At 43.4% G+C, this 14,886-nt stretch overlaps 1 protein-coding gene across 3 annotated transcripts in view; it reads left to right on the forward strand.

The window, feature by feature from the left end:
• Positions 1 to 14,886, forward strand: part of FGD5 (FYVE, RhoGEF and PH domain containing 5) — a 197,480-nt gene that overhangs the window by 74,452 nt on the left and 108,142 nt on the right. For all 3 annotated transcript variants that reach the window (XM_054978381.1, XM_054978379.1, XM_054978380.1), the window contains exon 3: positions 1,979 to 2,108. In XM_054978381.1, coding sequence (XP_054834356.1) covers positions 1,979 to 2,108 — 130 coding nt within the window. The remainder of the gene's footprint in view (positions 1 to 1,978; positions 2,109 to 14,886) is intronic.

The following is a 14,886-nucleotide window of genomic DNA, read 5'->3' on the forward strand; positions in this document are numbered from 1 at the left end:
TTGAAGCAGACTGGGAGGGATTCACTTTTAATCCGAAATTGTGAAGGGGCAAAGTGACAACTCCCCTGGCTCAGTGCTGTGCTAATCCATATTGGCTTCCCCGTAGCTGTTTTTGAGGGCCAGATGATTCGCCTAAGAGTCCCATTCACAAAACTCCAACATCGTAATGTAGTTTGCACTTGAGTTGCAGTCCTGGTGCTGAAGCCAATTAAAGACTGCATTACCACATCAGAGTAACTTGGAAAAGTCAACTTGTGTTACTATTACATGTCCAAAAATAAATCATGTTGATTGTCCCAAACACTGGATTATTACCCAATGTATCAGAGAACCAGAATTTTAGATTAGAATTGCAGGGGAAATTGCTAAATGGGATTGTGATAAATTTCTAAAATAAAGGATCCACGGATAAAGTCAAAGAACTTAAAATGAAGAAGGTAGACAGATTTCACCTGACTGATGTAGCAGATAATATTGTGTTGTTGCTCCCAAATAGTTTATTTTTTAATTAGAACTGTTGTAGTGGATAGTACTGAATTTGATTCCACTTGAATAGCACTAGGGATTAGGAACTGGGGAACTCAGCTTCAGATCCCCGCTCTGCCGTGATGCTTGCTTGGTTGCCTTAGGCCAGTCAGTATTTCACAGCTTATCTTTCCTCACAAAGTGGTTGTGAGGATAAAATGAAGAAGGAAGAACCATGTATGCCATTCAGAGCTCTGTGAATGAAGGGCAGGATACAAATGTGCTAGATAGATCTTTTTGTTTTATTCTGGAAAGATGAGAGGATTCCATCCTTGTCTTCCCACAAATGTATGTGGCACAAGCACATGCAATTTGATAATACACAAGTAGGGACCTTCAGGTCTGATGCCGGGGGGGAGGGAGTCCCACCCTCTGCCTTGCATGCCTGCTGGGCAAGCCACTTGCTGGTCAGTCTGCCCTCTGGCAACACTTCCACCACTACTCCCCCTTCTCTCCTGTCCCCTCCTCTATCTGTCAGGCTACCTGACTCAGCTACTCACTTAGCTCCTGGTGTGGGGGAGCAGCAGTAGCTCCTGGTCTCCCTCTCCAGGCTAACTGCTCCTCTGCCACCTTGGTGGTGAGGGGGAGTGCCAGCTCCTGCTCCCCTTGCTGCTCTTCAACCACTTGCAGTGCCACTACCTCATTGGTAATAGAGGAGGTGGCTCTCACAGCTCCTCCTGACCAGCCATTCACCAGAGGGGAGGCAGGGGTGAGCTGCACCAGGGCTTGTGGGGTCACCTGTCTTCTCCCTTCAACGTAACCAATACGTTTGCACTGTTTGTAGACAATTTATTCTCTGTTTTCGGAGGTTATCCATTCCCCCACCCCTACCCCAGGTTCTGCAGACCTGGGTGGCTGGTCTCCCAAGTTTATCAAGAAAATCTCCTTTCTCTCTACATGGCCCTAATCTAAAGATTTAAGTCTCTTCAGATGTGGCCATGTTGGAAAATCCAAACTAAAGCTATTTTGTAGACTTCAAAGACAACCTATTTTTAGCACATAGCTTACTGCTCTATTATGGATAATATTTAAACCTCTTTAATGTGGAAATGGACAAGTTGGATCCAGTGATCCATCAGCAGAAGGTGCTGATAGTGGTGGATTTTGTTCCTTCCCCCCAGCAGTTCTTTCTGACCCCAGAAAAAGTTTGTTCTTGGAACTGCTGGAGTTGTGGGAACTAATATCTACACAGGATGGTGTGAAATTGGCCTGTCCTCTCTCTTCCATCAACACAATACTACAACTACACAGATAGTTCAGTTTTTTTAACTATATTAGAAGACTGATTTGCTTTGCCTTTGAATGGACTGATAAATAACTTGGGGCTTAGACCTTACACAGAGATAAGAAAGACCACAGTCCAAATTAACATTTACCAAACTTGCCGCAAACAACTTTTGGTGTTAATGTCCATGACAGTGTCTGTAGGCTAACCTGTTCCCTCTGTTCCCAGTGCCTACACAGAGCCTTACAAAGTGTGCCCTATCTCAGTGATTCCCATTGAAGATGTCACGTCAGATGAGGAACTTAGAAGTTCTGGAGATGAAGACAGTAACCAAGGAGATTCCAGTCTCGTCCACAAGGTAAGCCTGTGTTTCCCCTCTTTTTCCATTTGCCAGTAACATATAAATATAAAATAATAAATATAAAATATAATAAAATAATATAATAATATGGGCATTCTTTCTGATAAAGCTCTTATATTCCAGGGGAACTTTAGCTGCCTTGTCAAAAATCAATGTTTGAATGATGAAATGCAAATAAATTGTCCAAACACCCAACATAGTAGTGAAATCGTTAGAGCAAAATGAAGTAGTTGTAAAACAAAAGCAAATTTCACTGAACTGTCAGTCAAGAGGAGTTGGCAAATGTAGGTAGGTTGGATGCCAAAAATAGTACCAGGGACTTGGAAATGAGCTAATCTTGTGAAAACAGTATTTGGGCAGGTCTAGAGCAAGGGCTAGCTTTAAATTTTTTAAAATGTTTTGCGGGTGTTTCTACGGTTTCCACTTCCCAAGGGAATATCAGTCTGAATAAAGGCATGAGATCACCTTGCAGATAGGATCTTATAATTTTATCCAGAAAGTGTGCTTTGTATTAACCCTGCTTCTACCCTGTTGTGGTGGTTGGCGAGAGATCTGTTATAGGAGAGATTCTGAGCGCTTTGGTTTTACTGAGGGCCAAGCTACAAGTGACGAATGACACTTGAATGGCAAGTGTATTTCTACTTGTTCGCTTGCCCTCCACGCAATCCACTTACCGTTCAAGTGTCATTCGTCACTTGTAGCTAGGCCCTCAATTTAAGGTATTGTTCCCCCGCCCTCTTTCTATGTCATTTTACATAAACCTGAATATTACATACAGCTGTGCATATTTGGCTTTTTTGTTCTGCTGAGTCAGGCTTTTAGAAATGCAGGAGGCATTCAAGAGTACCACAGTATATATAGCCTGTTAGCTGTTGTTCTATTGCCTGGCTTCAGGGTTTTAGCAAACATTTTTTCCCCCTCTAGAAGTCACACTAGTCTTTATTTTTGTTTAAAAGTGTATCTTGCAGGCCTGCTTATTTAATTTAAATATGTATTTCAGTGTTGGTTTTGTATTGTCGAAGGCTTTCACGGCCGGAGAACGATGGTTGTTGTGGGTTTTCCGGGCCGTGGTCTTGGCATTGTAGTTCCTGACGTTTCACCAGCAGCTGTGGCTGGCATCTTCAGAGGTGTAGCACCAAAAGACAGAGATCTCTCAGTGTCACAGTGTGGAAAAGATGTAGGTCATTTGTATCTACTCAGGAGGGGTGGGGTTGAGCTGAGTCATCCTGTAAGAGTTTCCCAGGGTGTGGAATGCTAATGGCGGGAGGCTTCACTGTATCCTGAGGAGGTTCTTTTGCATATGGATTGGTACTTGATGTGCTAATCTTCTCTGCAGGGCTATTGTCGGGGATAGAATATTTTGTTAGCCTGGTGTTTTTCAGAACTGGAAACCATGCTCTGTTCATTCTTAAGGTTTCTTCTTTCCTGTTGAAGTTTTGCTTATGCTTGTGAATTTCAATGGCTTCCCTGTGCAGTCTGACAAAGTAGTTGGAAGTGTTGTCCAGTATTTTGGTGTCCTGGAATAGGATACTGTGCCCTGTTTGCATTAGGCTATGTTCAGCCACTGCTGATTTTTCAGGTTGTCCAAGTCTGCAGTGTCTTTCATGTTCTTTTATTCTTGTCTGGATGCTACGCTTTGTGGTCCCGATGTAAACTTGTCCACAGCCGCAGGGTATACGGTATACTCCTGCAGAGGTGAGGGGGTCTCTATTGTCTTTTGCTGATCGTAGCATCTGTTGTATTTTTCGGGTGGGTCTGAATACTGCTTGAAGGTTATGCTTTTTCATAAGCTTTCCCATCTGATCAGTAATTCCTTTGATATATGGCAAAAACACTTTTCCTGTAGGAGACTGTTTTTCCTTGGTTGTTTGATTCATCCTGGGTTTGATTGCTCTTCGGATTTCATTTCTGGAGTAGCCATTTGCCTGAAGTGCGTGGTTTAGATGATTAATTTCCTCATTGAGAAAGTGCGGCTCACATATCCGTCTTGCACGATCCACTAATGTTTTCATTATGCCTCTTTTCTGTCGGGGGTGGTGATTGGGAAAACCTCGTCTTACATCAAAGATTCAGCAGATTTCATCAACAAAATCAGTTCTCTGAAACTCAATCCACAAGACATACTTGTCAGTTTTGATGTTGTATCCCTGTTTACCAAGGTTCCAGTAAAAGACACTATTGCACTTATTAATCAGATTTTCCCAGAGGATGTAACAGCCTTATTCCATCATTGTCTAACAACCAGTTACTTCCAATGGGACAACGAATTCTATGAACAGATGGATGGGGTGGCCATGGGGAGCCCTCTCAGCCCAGTTATAGCAAACTTCTACATGGAACATTTTGAAAAAACAGCTCTAGAATCAGCACCCCACAAACCTAGTGTATGGTTCCGGTTTGTGGATGATACATTTATCATTTGGAGCCATGGGAAGGAAGAATTGATGGGGTTTTTGAATCATCTCAACAACATCCACCTGAACATACAATTCACAATGGAGAAAGAAATCGAGGGAAAACTCCCATTCCTGGATACCTTGGTCATCCGCAAAGCAAACTTTCAGTTAGGTCACAAGGTCTACAGGAAACCAACTCACACTGATCGGTACTTACACAAAAACTCCAATCACCAATCAATATATATATAACTAATTTTCTTCCCAAAGGGAGCCCAAGTATGTGTGTGTGTGTGTGTGTGTGTGTGTGTGTGTGTGTGTGTGTATACATATACATATACACGTACACACACACACACACTTGGGTCCCCTTTGGGAAGAAACTTAGTTATATATATAGGGAACCCAAAGCAGCTTTCATTGGATTGCTCTCCATCATTTTATTCTCACCACAACCCTTTCAGCTGTGTGCCGAAGCCAGGGGGAAGGGCAGATCAAAAGATCAGGGACAAAACAGTCCAGAGAAGCCATAGCTGCCCCATTTTCCAGTTTTATGGCAGATTCAGAGTTAAAAGGGGTTTCTGGGTTGGGCTGGGCAACCCTAGTTCTCACACTTAAGTAACATCAGCACAAAAAGAAGGCTGGAGAAGGCATTCCTGTCCATCTAAGTCCAGGAGCAGCTCTGTGGTGAAACCAGTTATGACTCAGCCCTTAGTCCCAGCAAGAGTTGCCATAAGTCAGCTATGAGTTGACAGCACTTTCCACCACCATCACTGGAGCACAAAGACATATTGATGGGGATTGAGAAAGTTTCAGCTCACCACACTAATGTGCACCTTTGGGAGTGTACAAGTTAGACTACTGCTGTTTTATAAGTGAACGAGGCAGATGTGAATAAACAAACATGGCTACCCCAGCAATAAGCTCTAAGATAACCACGGCTCTGGAAGCTACATTCATACAGGCAAGCTGAGAGTTATACTTGGAAAGCAGAAAAAATTCAGTGTGAAGATGAAACTGGGTTACTATGATATCAGCAATAATGCTAATGTTTATATAGGAGAAACTCAGGATACAGATGTTTAAAGGTTATAATAGAAACCATTAAGCCTAATTTTGGATTTATAGAAAGTCATTTGCAGCTATGGAGTAGATTTGCTCTTCATTTACTTTAGAGGCATAAGAAATAAAAAAGTAACATTCATTATACTTAACTGCTGCCTGGGGTTCAGTACAAAAGTTAATGTGACATGTGGAGTTAGAAACATTCTCCCTCATATGTCTGCTCAGCTTGATTCTTCTCCAAGGGGAAACTCGATTTATGTGCAGAGTGAAATGAGAAAGTAAAACATTTGTCTCATTGTACTATATATGATACACACATGGCAGAACCATGCTACAATAATAGTGGCATCATGCTAAGCACCGTCTCCATTGCGGGCATATTTTCAGGATGCCCTGATTTTACAGTGCAGTCCTAAGCAGAGTTACACTCTTCTTAGTCCATTGAAGTCAATGGGCTTTGCAGGATACAACTCTGCTTAGGATTGCCCTGTTAGCTGGGCTGTATTAAACACCACAATAAATCATGGTTTGTAATCTTTGGCTTGATCTAAATCTAGTTCTTTGTGCCCTTCAAATGCAGTTGGTGAAGCCAAATGTGGTTGGTTGGCACCAAAATGGTATTTCAAACTAAAGTTACAGCTGGTTTATTAACCAGTTTGTGCTAATTATGGTTTGCTTTGACAACTGAATTCTCAAAGCAAAGTTAGCTGAGCAACACTACCTCTTGCAACCATTTATGCTTGGCGCACTAGCTCATGTTTTTTGTGCAGACCATAGTTTTGGAACCATGCAAGGATCTTTGTTAACCCAATCAAATTTGGGATAGTTTATCATGATACCTGAATGTAGTCCAGTATCCCAAGGGTTGGATCCTATGTCTCCCTTCAGTTAAGCTGGATCCTATGACTCTCTTCTAAGTCTTCTTTCAAGGGAGAAAAGCTTCCTCAAATGGAGAAAGATTTTTTTCCTGATGACTAGGCGTCTGCTGATGGAAAAAGTAGTTCTTTTCTTAAAAGAAGTATTTGTTTGTTGGAGGAAGATGTTCAAAGGGGGTCATTGGATCATTCTTAGTTTTAGGAGATCATAGCATCCACTCCTAAGCCTTACAGCAGTGTAAACTAACCATATGATTGTGCAGAAAGTGCTTATGATAGATGTCCATCACCTACAGGAACAGGATAAAATGTACTTTAGAATATCACAGACTTGTTTGTGAGGGGGGGGCAACAAAATCCTAAAGCTCATCCAGGAGGGGTAACATAGGACTGGAAGGGATCTAAAGGATCATCTAGTCCAACCCCCTGCACAATGCAGGAAATTCACAGCTCCCCTCCCCTCATTCCCCTGGTAATCACTGCTCTCTGCCCTAGGGAAGGCAAACTCCTCCCCCTAGGATCCCTAACCAATCTGGCCTGGAGGCAGATTCCTTCCAGACCCCAAAACAGCGATTGGCATTGCCCTGGGCATTCCCGGCGCCATGGTTTCTGGTGCTGGAGGCCAGAGCGTGCACACCTGGACTGCGTGATGACATCATCACATGATGACATCATCACACAATGCCACCAGCGGGTGGCTGGGGTGGAGCAAGGAAGCTGCCTGCATGCCACACGCCGCCCCGGCCAACTGTCGTCCTTGGCTTGTGGCTGCTGCGCCTGCCCAGGGGTGGGCGGCGGCAGCCTGGGGCTGGCTGGTGGCGGCGCGGGACGCGCACCTCTGCATCCAGCACCCCCTCTGGCACCCCCTCCAGCCCCGCAGTGCCTGCGACCCCTGCCTCATCGCCTCAATGATGGCGTTGGCCCTGGCCCTGGGCACGTAAGAAAGGGCCATGAGAGCCTAGCCCTGGCTCATCCCTTCCTACCTGCCCTCTCACGATCTGTCTAAGTTCATACTGAGTCATAGAATCAGCATTGCTAACAGATGGCCAATCTTGCTTCTGCTTAAAAACTTCCAAAGAAGGAGTCCACCAAGGAGACAAGTTCATGGTCACAGAAGAGCTGAAAATGGAACAGACTTTGTGGCTCATGTTCACCTTTTGGCTCAGACATTGAAGGAGGCAAAGCATGAGCGTGTACTCCCGTGCTCCTGTTGCACCAGAAAATGATGTCCTTTTCTGGTGGAATGGGAACACGGGAGTACATGCACATGCTTTGCCTTCTTTGAGACATTTTCTGGTGCAACAGAGGAGCTACAGGGCATGCTAAAGCTGAGCACAGAAAAAAATGCATCCAAACACGTTATTTCCACTCAGTTCGGCTTCAGTGTGCCCTGCAGCTCCTCTGTCACCAACACGATGTGGAAACATGTGCATATGCTTTTTCCACCCACCAGCCAAGTGAGTGGGGCAGGTGAGGGTGGGAGTTTCCCCATCCCGAGTGGGGGAATGGCAAGCCACCCCCCCCCCAATACCATTGGTGTTTGAGAGAGCCACATGGAGTGAGTCTCTTAGTGGTGGCTAAGATTGCCAGGTCCCTTGAGTCCCCTGGTGGGAGAATGGGAGCCTGGCATGTACCTTGTTGGGTTCCTTGTGCACGTGTGCTTCCAGCTTGCATGATGATATCACTTCCGGGAAGTGGTGTTAATCATGTGGGCCAAAGAGCAGCCCCGTGGGTCAAAGGGCACTCCCTGTGCTCCCCAAGGGGCTGAATGGCCCACTGTGAGGCGCGATTTGGCTCAAAATGGGCTCACTGCAGGGCATGATTTGGGCTGCTGTGGGCGCGGGGGCACACCACTGGGGGGTGCCCTGGGGAGCATGCCCCCCTCAGCCAAGTAAGTGAGAGCAGAGGGGAAGGGTGGAAACAGGAGATCCCCCGCCCCGGGCGGGGGAATGGCACCCTTAGTGGTGGCAGATTTTTACAGACCCAAATAGTTTGGGGAAAGGTTTTTTAAAATGTTGGGGGGGGGGGCGAGGTATTTTAAAAGACTATAAAGCACATCTTCTTGGTCTCTGGCACAAGAAGGTGGATGGGATAAGAGCTAGGTTATGTCACAACCAGCTTCCTTCTATATTGAAAGGCCTTGTGAATATGCTTCATGCCCTTGAACACTGCATCTAATTGCACATTTAATTTGCACATTATAAACTAATTTATTTACAATCCTTGTAAATATACTTATAAAGATATTAGCTGTTTTAATTCAAGGACAACAGCAAAAGCTGCTGCATTGTTTAAACAATAGTTCAGAGCCTAAAACTTCAGATTGCTCAATTCATCAGGCTCACTTAGAGAAAGCAAAGCACATTTGAGTGCAATACTTAAGGTGCATGTAAATAATATATTTGAAAAAGGAGCAGGACCTCCAGTATACCTTTGTAACACCCAAATGCCACCATCCACAAGTAATGAACTGGATAATTCAATTATTGCCTGGCACTGGACTGGTTTCTTGGATCAGAAAGCTGCAATGGGGAGAGGAAAGGGGATGAATCACTCCCTCTTGCTCCTAATATGAGCAGAGCTATGCCTATGGAAGAAGACGACAACAAAGAAAACAGTGACAACAGTGATTTCACCTCCTCCCTACAGCAACTGCCACTGTGGGGAAGGGAGAGCCAGGATGATTGGGGGTTCTTGTGCTTACCTTGCAAGGTCTTTGCACTAGGTCCAATCCACTGTGCAATTCCCCTTGCTCTCAGATAAGGAAAAACATTGCTGTCTGGACAAAGTAACCCATAATAAAGGTCTCTTCTCAGAACTCCAGTCTTAGGCCTTTTCCACGTGGGTGATTTTTGCCAGTTCTGGCCCCATACTGCTTCAGGTTGTCTTCTGAGTTCTGCATATTTAACTCCCCTTCAGAGTTCAACGTGATGTTTTCAGGATTTCTCTTCAAATTTTCTGCATGTGCTTATTCCCCAATGTTTTTCTTGATGCAGTCTGAGTTGGCTTTTTCAGTTGTGCAGAATTTTCCTTTTAGTTTTTTCCCCTCTTCCCTCTGTTCCACTCTCCTCCCTCTCTTTGCAGGCCACATCTTGCTGATTGGTCTCTCTTTCTCTCAGCTCCTCCCTCCGCTTTCCTCTTCCTCCTTCCCTTTGTCCCTCTCTTTTCCGAAGGCACACCTTTTTCTAAAGAGACAACTTGATGATGTTACACTGCGCGCTCACTATGGCCATTTCCACACGGCTTACGTTGTTCCGGAAAACAGCGAAATCTCACAAGAAGACGCTGTTATTGCACATGTTCTCGCGCGATAACAGCATCTTCTCGCGCGATAACAGCGTCTTCTCGCACGATTTCATGCGAGATTTCACTGTTTTCCGGAACAAGGTAAGCTGTGTGGAAATGGCCCACGTTGGGTTGTCTTTTGCTTCTATTTCTCTTTTTTTGAGGGGGGGGCGGTGTTCCACTACTAGTGCCTTAGTGCAGGGCATTGCCAGTCATCATTATGTCATAACGTGCTCGGGCATGCATGAAAACTTCTTAAAAGAGTGGTGGTGATGTGACAGCACTGGTGACACTGCCAGTGATGACATCCATACCTCATTACATAATCCTCTTTATTTCATGGCAGTATGGGAAAAAAAAGATGGCACCCACACTGGGATTAAAAGCAGTGTGCAGAAAGGTAGGTGGCCAAAATTAATCCAATCATTGAGGAGCGAAACTCAAAAAGAGAGGAGTAAATCACATGAGCAGAAAAGGCCTTGTACATATTCATCCACAAGCAATTGCTTTCTTGTCTCAGTTCATATGTCTTGTCTACCTGTTCTATGTAGGGAAAATATACTCTGGTCTGTAATATGTGCATACTTATTACTTGTGCTAGTTAATATAAATGCCTACTGGCTTTTAGTTACCTGCCTGCTAACATTGAGGCCAAATTTCTGTGGAAACCAAAGTAATAAGTAAACTGAGATAACTGCTGGTTTGACATTTCTTACTGAGATCAACAAAAAGGTTGGAATGGTTCATTTTTTAAAACTATTGTTTCTATTCTCTGCAGCAAAAGGTAGCCAAAATCTTATCTAATCCTAATTGATTGCAAAACTGGATTTTTTTTTACAGAGCACTAACCTGTACCAAATATTCCAAAAATTATATCTGATACTAATATTTCGTGAAGATGCTGGTATCCTTTGGAAGCCTCTTCCCTGTATAAGAAGACTATTCCCTTATCAGAAAACTGGATGGTGTATTCTTTAGAATTTCATCTTCTTGATATTTAGTTTTTAACTGGGAATGAGACACCACCATGTTCCACCTTCCTACCTAAGTGACCTGCTTAAAATGTACAGCAACGGAGCAGGGTGGACAGGATAGTGAACAATTGCAGCATGCAGAACAGACCTGTCTGCAAATAAAGGAAATAGCAGGCTAGGCCACAAAGATTTTGCAAAGAGCCAAGCAGCAACAGCCTGAGTGTCGCAGCATGTCAGATTGTCTTTGCTGTTTCTTATCTTTCTGCTGGGTGGGATTGGTTTCCAGGCTCCATTAATCACTCTGTTTTGCAAACCTTTAACCTTCATATAATGACACATACCCACACACTTTTTAATTATTTTTTAAATCGCCTCAAAAATATGTTCTGTTTGGGGAGTGACTGTTTTGTGTCCTTTAAGGAAGTGACAAATTTAGACAGCTTATTCAATGGATTATATGCATATAATGGAACAGATTCCCCAGGAGATGGTGCAGTACACCCTCTTAGAAAAACAGCAGAAGACAGAAGTTACAAGTGGCATTTTTTCCCTGGAAAAATACATGTTAAGTACTACTGACTCTTCTCTGATTCTTTCTGAGCCATTGCTTAAGGAACTTGGAATTCAAATTACAATAATCACCTAAGCACTTGACTGTTTGGTCTCACACTGCTCAGTCTCTCTATGACATCACAGCAGCTAAGCCAATGACAGCCAGAGGAATGGTGTGACAGCCTTGCCTGTAATGCTCCACTGTGGTATCTAAAGAAAAGGAGAGAAAACAGGACTGTCATGATGGAAGTTTGATGATGCCTGCAGGTCCTGGCACTGACTTGCATTAATAACATACATACCAGTAATGGTTCAGTGGCATAATAAATGATATGCAGCTATTCCTGGAACCAGGTGTGAGGTGCCATTGAGTATGTATATGTCTAGGCATTAGGCTAATTCCCTCGGCCATAACAATAACAAGGCATTTTAATGAACTTTGTCTCATTGTCCTTATTTCCCATCTTCCCATAGCAACTCTTGTATATAGAGAGTATAGATGAATTCTGATCAACAGATCTCTAATTATTATATTTGTACAACAGCCTCTAAACTAGTATTGTGGAATGCTGGATAGAGTGACAGACTAGAACCCAGGAGATCTAGGTTCAAATAATGAACTCACGGGGTGAGCTTGAGCCAGTCACTGCCTCTGTCCCTAATTTACTTTGTTGTGAGGACAAAATGATGGTGGAAAGAAGAGTGGGGGGGAAATATATAGATAGGCAGAAAATGCCTTATGTTACTGTATAATAGAGGGAGAAGAGGCTTACAGGATAAAAAATAGTCGTAAAGTTTCCATAATAGAATTAGTGAGATTCCGGGATATAAACACCTGGAATTCTCATAATCTGAGTTTGGGATGTGCAGTTGGAAATGAAGATCTGGCTTGCATCATGCCCCATTTTGGAAATATCAGAAAAGTTCCTAATGCAACAGAATTACTTCTAAGCAGGCAAAATCCTTCTTCTACAACAGCTGTTTCTAATGCTTCATTGTCTAGTTTTGATTTTCCATGAAACAGGAGGGGCAGGGGCAGTGAAAGGAGAGAGTGACTCAGCATTAGAAAATGTGACTGTGTGGCTGAGGTGCCATTCAACTGGAAGAGTTCCTGCTGATCAGTATTGTCCCAATTAGCATTTTTGTGCTCAGCATTTCCACTGTCTGGCAGTCACTCACTCTCTCTGGTTTGGGAGAGCTTTCAGATTCAATATAACCATAGGTTGCTTGAGTTGTTCTATTATTGGGGGCGGTTCATGGGCTAGGCTAGGCTAGGCAGGCAAAATGCTTTGATTGTATGTGTTGTAAGACAAAGTACATGAGAGGGATATAGAGGCTTCTCTCCCCTCCTCACATGATAGGTATACTGCATCAGCCAGTCTACCATGATGCATATAGGGGATGGGGGAAAACATTTTGGTTTTACATGTCAGATTCTAAACTTCTGCCTTCTTCTCCTTATGCATTTGCCATGTTGATAAAGCTGGAAACACAACTGGAACCCTGGTATAAAATGTTTTGCCATTTTGGCAGAACAAACCACCTTCCTAGAACGTGTCATGAAAACCACTAAAACAATCAATTTATTCAGGCATGGGTACCTGGAAATAGGCTGTCCAGCCCCAAAACAGGAAGGTCAGTCATTAGTGAGCTAAGTCCCCTCCCCCAAGTGACTGATGGGAACATATAACAAATAGAAGTGCACGTGCCAAGCACTGTAGTCTTTTTGCACCTTTTGGAGACTTCCAAAGCTTTCATGGTATTGTCTGAAAGTCCTTTGGAATTGCAAATATTGCAGATCAGACACCTGCTGAGTGCTGATATTTCTTAATTATTCATCCTACTACTCAGCCCTTTTCTAGCCAATGACATAAACTCCATAAGATATGTGTAAATGCTGTAAAATAAATGAACAAAATGGGGAAAGGAGCAAGGAAAATGGATATACCATTAATACGTATGGAAACTAACAAATGGAAAGTGGCATATTTGTATATCTTTACATTCCCTTTGAGGGGCCCCTAAACCATATAGATGACCTCAGGACATTTTCTTATCTGAAACAGCAACAATTGAATTAATTGTTAGTGTAGTGTAGTGTAGTGTAGTGTAGTGTAGTGTAGTGTAGTGTTAGTGTAGGTTTTCCACAGGCAAACGTTTTCCACAGGTAGAGCACTTAAGCTTTTCACTTAGGGTGTTGTATTCATCAATCCACCTGCACAGGGAGTATAGACCTTCACTGCTTTCCTTTCCCCGCAGCAGCCATTTGTGACCCCAGGAAAATTGATTCCTGGGGCCATGGAACCGGGGCAAAATAATAGCCACGAGGTTTGTTGACTAGGGTAAAATTGCTCCCTCCTGTCTATTCCCGTGATCCTGAGAATCATCTTTCATGGGGTTGGAAATGGCTGGTGTGGGAGGGAAAAGAGAGGAAAATTGTGACCCTCAGGGCCTTCAGTTTACGGATCAATGAATCCAGACCATCAGTGTATATAGTGCATAAGAAGAGACCTTTCCCTTTTGCGGTCAAACCAGGGGTCATCTAGGCCAGCATGCTGTTTCACACAGTGGCCAACCAAATGTCCTAGAAGGCCAAGCAACAGGCCATAGAAGTCAAAGATTCCGTATGCTTCCTATCACGGGGCTTCAGAGTTTCGCTACCTCTGGATGGGGAGGTTGCCTTTAGTCATTGAGGTTAGTAGCCACTGATGGACTTATCCTCCCACAATCTGTGTAGTTTGCTTTTAAAGCCATCTGTACTCATTGCAGTCATTACATCCTCTGTCAGGGAGCACCACAGATTAATTACTCATCAAGTAAAGAGGTACTTCATTTTGTCTATCCTAAGTGCAAAAATTGCATAGTTATTACTAAACTGCGGTGAGCAATACAGACAGTTTTTAATGGCTGTGTGTTATTTGCTTGGGGAACCATGTTTACCCAGCAGTAGTGTTTTGTTTTCTTTCTTTTGTTTTGCTGAGAGATTATTTTTCCTCTCTGCTAGTGTATGAATTGCAGTTTTTAATGATACCAGGTAGGGTAGTGCCTGAATATAGAAGTTGTAGTCAAGATCACACTATAAAGGGCTTTTGAAAGAAGCAGGTATCTTTGAAGGAGGAGGGAGGTTATTATGTTGCATACTTTCTTCAGGGGTTTTGATGTGTAGAATTCTTTTTTGGACAGTTTTGTGGTGTGAGATTTGCTAGTATGTTATAATAATAATAATAATATTTGATTTATATACTGCCTTTCAAGACAACTTAACATCCACTCAGAGCGGTTTATAAAATATGTTATTATTATCCCCACAACAATCATCCTGTGAGGTGAGTGGGGTCGAGAGAGCTCTGGGAGAACTGACTGACCTGAGATCACCCAGCTGGCTTCAAGTGGAGGAGTGGGGAATCAAACCAGGTTCTTCAGATTAGAGAACCATTGCTCTTAACCACTACACCAAACTGGCTCTCCCTGTGTCTTTGACTGAAGTGTGTGCTTAATGTCATACTTTTATTTCCCATAGATGTAGCTAGCCTGTTTTGGATACTGAAATTGTGTGTGTGTGTGTTCTTGGTGATTTGGCAGTTTTTATAGCTGCTTGTGGCCTGTTGTACTTTTTTGTGGCCTGTTG

The sequence above is a fragment of the Eublepharis macularius genome, chromosome 4 (genome assembly GCF_028583425.1).
Source record: "Eublepharis macularius isolate TG4126 chromosome 4, MPM_Emac_v1.0, whole genome shotgun sequence".
Lineage (NCBI taxonomy): Eukaryota > Metazoa > Chordata > Lepidosauria > Squamata > Eublepharidae > Eublepharis > Eublepharis macularius.